Source organism: Trichechus manatus, unplaced genomic scaffold (assembly GCF_000243295.1).
Source record: "Trichechus manatus latirostris isolate Lorelei unplaced genomic scaffold, TriManLat1.0 scaffold00122, whole genome shotgun sequence".
Classification (NCBI taxonomy): domain Eukaryota; kingdom Metazoa; phylum Chordata; class Mammalia; order Sirenia; family Trichechidae; genus Trichechus; species Trichechus manatus.
The window spans coordinates 7,105,822-7,112,610 of record NW_004444058.1 but is presented as its reverse complement, the minus strand read 5'-3'; the positions used below and the strand labels follow the sequence as shown (position 1 = coordinate 7,112,610).

The window sequence follows — 6,789 nt, the reverse complement described above, 5'->3', positions numbered from 1 at the left end:
TATCTAAAACAGAGGAGGAAGTCACACTCTAGCTACAGAGCTTGGCTCGAGGTGATGGGTTTTATCGTCCTGGGTGTGGCTGCATCACAGGGGACAGTCACAGGAGGAGGTCCCCGTGGGAGGGTCTGCAGGCAGCAGTGTGGTCTCAGGGTTATAGCATAGGGACTTGTTTCCACATTCCCTCTGGGCCCTGGCAGTCCACACTGAGGACTTCCACCCAGGAAAGTCTACAGACCGGGGACCTTCCAGCCTTGCACGCTCCCAAAGAATAGACATAAACTTTGACTGTCCATTACACAGCAGCCTCCTTCAGTGGAGCACCTCTTGCCTGCCGGATGACCACAGGTGTGTCTGGAGCACCCTCTCTCTGAACCTATAGAGTCACCCGTCTATGTTGCCAAGGGCAGGTGGGACTGAGGGATGTGGAGACAATGAAGAGGAGGAGGTTTCTGAGGAGGAGATTTCTCTTGGGTCTTTGGGACACCACAGTAGTCTGAACCTGAACCCCAAGATGTTTCCTAGAGTTCTCGGGAAGCCTCGGTGGAAATCAACCCCCAGCACATCCTGGGACACCCTGTCCATTCAAGCCTGACCCCTTAGACATCTTCTCAAGAGTCCTCAGGACACCCTGTTCACGCCTAACCCCCAAGACACCCCCTCGGGTTCTTGGGACACTTTAGTTGTGCCCGACGCCCAGGCTGCTCCAACCAAGTGAACATAAACCACTTTCACCTGGTGACATGCTCCCTGCTCCTGAAGGAAACTGAGCTGAGAATTCAATGTGCTTGATGGAACTGATCCAGAGGGGGAGAGTGACTAGGCTAACTTCTGTCACACAGCAAGAGGGGCTACAGGAGTGAAAGAGTGATCCAGACCAGACCAGCCTCCCAGGACAAGCCATCGGAAGGGCAGACAGGACTGCAGGTGACCTATGACATTCCTGCGGCCTCCAGGGCCCTCTGAGGACACCCCAGATCCTGGAATCTCAGGAAACCTTCATGGTCAGCTTGGGAGCATCCTATTCTGAATGAAGTTTGTTTTGATAAGCAGTAGAATCACAGGAAGATCTTCCCCAAACTGCTGTTCTCCTCTCTGCAGAAGGGGAAGCTGGAGAGGCATGCTTGTCCCCAAGGTGTTCTGGGGGAGGGAAGAGGCTAGGGCCTGTCCCTTTGGTCTCAAATGTCTAAAGGAGGTGATGGTCACCCAGACCGAGGATATGTCCTCAACCACTGGGTTCTCAAACATTTATTGAGTGCTTATTGTATGCCAGCTCCAGGGCTGGGCACTGCTGATAGAGTTCTGCCTCCTAGAGCTACGATCATGTGGGAGAGATGGATGATAAACAAATGATTGGACAATTGACCGTTTAATTACAAGTGTGAGCAGGGCCACATCAAAGGTTAAGGAAGGCTTCTCAAAGGGGAAGTGGTCAACTTTATCCAGGTTGGGCAATGGGGCCCATTGGTACATCTTGGGGGTGGAGGGGAAAATAAGAAGAGGAAGGGGCCCCAGGAAGAGGTGGGTTGGGGAGACTGCCCTAACCTCTCCTCTGGCCCAACTGTGCCCTTGTGTGTAGGGGTAGAGGGTGGGGATCTGCAGCCTTCAGAGAGCTGGACACTGTCCTGAGGCCAGTAGAGGTGGGTCGGGCAGCAGCTGGTGGGACCCTGGACTGTGTCCCTGATGAGGTCCCCTCTTTTGGGTGATTCTGTGGGAAAGTCAGGGCGTCTGGCTTTATCCAGCCTGTACTGGGGGCCCCTGAGGGGAGCCAGAGGTGCACTAATGGGGGAAACACAGGCAGGAAAATGACCCAAAGCAGTCTGGGGGTGGGAGAAGAGAAGAGTGAGAGGGCTCAGGCATGGGAGGGGGACAGAGAGAAGAGGACTGGACCTGGGGGGTGAGGGAGGAAAGAGGGGCTCCCCTCCATCTCCCTTGCTTCTCTGCTGTCCTAGACCCACTCACTGTTGGTCCTCAGCCCCTTGACCATGATTGCCCTGGTCCTGACACCCCGGATCTATCCTACTGCCCCACTCACCAGGTCCAGGTGCCCCAAGAACCAGTTCCGAAGTGGGGGCTGAGGGAAACATCTGAGGCAGTGGCAGTTGTCATAGAAGGTGTAGGTCCAGACCAGGACATGAACCAGGAGCCAGGAGGCCATGGCCAGCAGCAGGATCAGCCACAGGGAGGCTGCCCCTGGCCAGAGTCCCAGCCATGACAGTTTGAGCAGCGACATCTTGCAGACTGAGGAGAAAGTTGCTAACTGCTCAGAAGCCCTAGTGACACAGTGATTAAGAGCTCGACTGCTAACCAAAAGGTTCACAATTCAAATCCACCAGCTTTTCCTTGGAAACCACATGGGGCAGTTCTACTGTATCTTACAGGGTCGCTATAAGTAGGAATCAACTTGAAGGCAATCGTTTGTTTGGTTTTTTTTTTTTTTTTTTTTTTGGTTTAATGATGAGCTGAGAAGCAGCGATGAGATGGGCACAAAGTAGAGGAAGGGACCAAATGTGTGGGCTTCAGGGACGGGGAGGGGGCAAACATGGGCAAACATGGGCAAACATGGGGCCAGAGAGGGGAGGGAAGCCCAGGGAAGGTCAGGGGAAGACGTGGGGAGACAGAGAGAGAGAGAGAGAGAGATGGAGCAAGAGGTGGCTGGAATTCAGGAATTCCTGCCCCAGAAGCCCCAGGGTGGCTGTCAGAGGATCCAGTTACTCATTAGTCACAGTCCCCTAGCCAGCTTGCTCCTTGGAGCCCCAGCCATGGGTAGCACACCTCCCCCCAAGACCAAGTCCCTCCCAGCCCTGCCACCCCCAGCCTGGCACCTTCTATCCTCAGTGGCTTGTCCTGCACCTCCTCCTCTCCCTTTCTCCTGGGACCTCTTTACCCTTGGGGACAGCTGAGAGGGGCTGGCCTGGGCCAGCCAATCCCCGCAGGACTGGCTCCCTCCTCCCTGACAGGCAACTGCCCAGAATAGGAGGCAGGGGGTGACCAAGGGTTTCAGTGGTGTCCAGAGAGGCTGAAAAGCTGGCTCAGCACATGCAAAGGACATTGGATCCTGTAGACCAAGCACCTTCCACCAGGGGAAAGGGAGAAGTTGGAGGGGCAGGTAGCAAAGGTTACTCTGAGCCTGGAAGTTAACAAGCACCACAGCCCTTCCACCACCAGCGTGCTGCAGGTAAAAACCTGAACTTGAAAATTCAGCGGCCAAGGATGCAGGGCCAAATTCTTTCCCCAAAACATCTACTGGGCTCCTCTACATGTTGTGGACCACAAGAGGGTCATGCCCCATTTCTTGAAGCAGGAATTGGAGGCTGGGGGATTGGAAGCTGCTGGTCCTGGCTGGCCAACCAACCAGAGTCCAATCCTGACTCCAGACAGCCTGGGAGGTAGCAGGAACAAAGACTCCAGCCTTACAGGGATTACTGGAATCAGATTCTGCGATAAAGGGCACAGGTGGGCACAGGACACCTGGAGGCTGTGGTCAAGGACGATGGGAAGGAAGATGGAGGGGGATGTGCTTGGTCTTTATTCTGACTATGAACTGTGCTGACTCTTCTCTGAGCCTCAGTCTTCCCGTCTGGGAAATGGGGCATCAGATAGGGACCTTACAAAAGGCAAAGGAAGGCTCTATAGGATGGTGAGAAGGGTCAGGAGCCCAGAAGAGAGGGAGAGAAAGGAAGGGCCTGGCACCTGGTACTTGAGCTGCTTGTGTACCTGGTACTCCACATAAAGCATGCCTACTGTGCACCAGGTACTCCACATAAAACGTGCCTACTGTGTGCTTCCCTTGATCTTGTCCAGAATTGCTCTGTGGGGTGTTCTCAGATGAGATCAAGTTTGAAGAAGGGGTTTCCAGCAGAGCTGCTCAACAAGACGATGGGGCAAATACCATCTTCCTGACACTGGTAGGATCTTGGGGAGACCCCAAACTTCCCTCATCCCCCAACAATGCCCCTTCCAGCCCAATATGGTCCCAGGATTCAGGTGTCTGTTCCTGGAGCCCTCAGTAGGCGGAGGTGGACACCCCTTGCCTATATTCCCCACGCCCCTGCTGGCGCAGACTTCAACTGGGGCAGGAGCAGGGACAGGGCTTGATAAACCAGGCAGGGTCCTAAGAGACACAAGATAAAGACTTAGGACCCACCCCACCCCTGGGAAGGGCTCAGCTTACTGTAGACCTAGTATGTACCTGGGTTGGGCAGGCAGCCAAGAGCTGGAGTGGCAGCCACCACCAGTGTTTGCCAATATCAGTCACTGAAACTGTTTTAAGCCTTTTAGGTATATTAACATTTTTATTTTATTTTATTTTGTTTTAAAGATGAAGAAAAATATTTAAACAACTTGTCCAAAATCACACAGCTGGTACATGAGGGAGCCAGAAACCACCTAGGAGGCCTGGCTTCACATGATGCATCCTTAACCATTAACCTTGCACTATTTTCCATCTGTAAATGGGCGTTTCAGTAGCATCCATTGTTATGGGTTGAACTGTGTCCCCAAAAAGTTATGTTAAAGTCCTAACTCCCAGTATCTGTGAATGTGAACTTGTTTGGAAATAGGGTCTTTGAAGATGATAACTTAACTTTAAAGATGTTCAGTTGAGGTCACACTAGAGTAGGGTGGGTCCTAAGTCAATCTGAGTGGTGTCCTTATAAACGAGTAGCAGAAACACAGAGAGACAGACAGAAGGAAGATGGAGATTGGAGTTATGCTGCAGCTGCAAGCCAAGGAACTCCTGGAGCCGCCAGAAGCTTGGACAGATGAGGAAAGATCTTCCCTTAGAGCCCTGCCGACACCGTGTATTCGGGCTTCTAGCCTCCAGACCTATGAGGTAATACATTCCTGTCATTTCTGAGCCACCTATGTTGTGGTAATTTGTTACAGCAACCTAGGAAGCTGATACACCCAGCTCACAAGATTGTGGTAAGAATTAAAAGAGAATATAGCCAAAAAGCTGAACATAGAACTATCATATGACCCAGAAATCCCAATCCTAGGTATATACCCAGAAGAAGTGAAAGCAGGAACACAAAGAGAAACCTGTACACTCACATTCATTGCAGCACTTTTCACAATAGCCAAAAGGTGGAACAATTGGAATGGCCATCCAGAGATGAATGGATAAACAAAATGTGGTATATACATAAAATGGAACATTACATTGCCATAAAGAGACATGAAGTGCTAATACATACCACAACATGTATGAACCTGAAAACATTATATTGACAGAAATAAGTCAGTCACAAAAGGACAAATAATATATGATCTCACATGAAATAAGTAAATTTATGTTTGTTAGTTAACATTGAGTCGATTCTGACTCATGGCGAGCTCAACATGTACAAAGTAGAACTGTACCCAGAGGTTTTCAAGGCTGTGACATTTAATAATATACATACTGATGTAGTTATTAATATAGATATAAGGATATATATGCAGAGATATAGATATATATATAAATATCTACATCTACATAGATATTGATATAGATACAGAGATAGACATTGACATAAACAGAGACATATAGAGATATAGATATAGATAGATCTTATTGGTTCTGCTTCTCTGCAGATCCCTAAGACACAGTCCCTGCCCTCAAGGGGCTCATGTCTAGTGGGGAGACTGGCAGTGGTCACATACATGATCCAGAACCTATCATACAGTGGTAGATGATGTGGAAGAGATATCTGGGGGGTCCTGTCTTAGGCTGGGGTGAAGGAGGACTTCTAAGAGGAGGTGGTCGTTGAGCAGGACCCAAATGAAGAAGGAGCCCCAGCAAGGGCTGCTCCTTTATACTGGCTCTGAGACCACCAGTGTGCCAGACCACATAGCCATTGTCAGTGTCCTCAGGGGAGCCAAGAGGGTAGCACAATATGGCAACATTCAAGCAGAAGTGGTGTTGAACTTTCAGTAGCCACGAGAAAGAGCACAAAACCCAGCAGAGCTCTGCAGCCCTGGGGAGGGCAGGATCCACTGACCGAGCTCCTTCTTTCTGGATCAGATCAGGTGTCAGAAAAAGGGAAAAGGAAGCCAGTAGGAGGGGGATTCCCTAAGGAAAAACTCTCTTCTGGGAAATCTCTGCCTGAGGAGGCAGGAGCTTCTCCAGGGATGTCTCATCCAACAAGGAACGTCTGAGCTGACATATCACACCTGTCCCCCAAGGAGTGTAGGGAGGCAGGGGATCCACACATGGGAAACTGAGGCTGGCTTTCCTCCAGGGGTGGTGGCACCCCTACCAGGAGTGGAACTGTGGGCACATGCGTCAGACAAGCTGTGGTCGCAACTCTGTGAGTGACCAGCCTCAGGCATGGCCATCAGAAATAAGTTCACAGATCACAGTTGGAATTCAAGGAAGTAGAATTGAGTAAAGCTCCTTTTAACTTTCTATATGTCTCTATGGCTTTATTTTTCACACTGAGTATAAGTTTTATCATTAAAACATAATTTTAAAGCTTAGCAACAGAAGAGACAACAACCCAATCAAGAAAATGGACAAAGAACTTAAATAGACATCTCACCAAAGAGGATTATACAAATAGCCAACAAGCACATGAAAAGATGCTCAACATCAGTCATTAGGGAAATGCAAGTCAAAACCACAATGAGATAGCACTTCATCATCACTAGAATGGCTATGATGAAAAAATAGAAAATAACAGGTGTTGGTGTGTATGTGAAGAAATTGTAACCATCATCCATTACTGGTGGGAATGCAAATGGCATAGCCACTATGAATAAACGTTTGGCAGTTCCTCAAAAAGTTAAACATAGAATTACCACATGACT

At 49.7% G+C, this 6,789-nt stretch overlaps 1 protein-coding gene across 1 annotated transcript in view; it reads right to left on the bottom strand.

The window, feature by feature from the left end:
* Positions 1-2,352, bottom strand: part of LOC101356147 (docosahexaenoic acid omega-hydroxylase CYP4F3-like) — a 4,653-nt gene extending 2,301 nt beyond the window's left edge. Inside the window, exon 1 of the mRNA XM_023738793.1 lies at positions 2,033-2,352. Within this exon, the coding sequence (XP_023594561.1) occupies positions 2,033-2,230 (198 nt within the window). The 5' untranslated portion in view covers positions 2,231-2,352. The remainder of the gene's footprint in view (positions 1-2,032) is intronic.
* Positions 2,353-6,789: the final 4,437 nt, after the last annotated feature.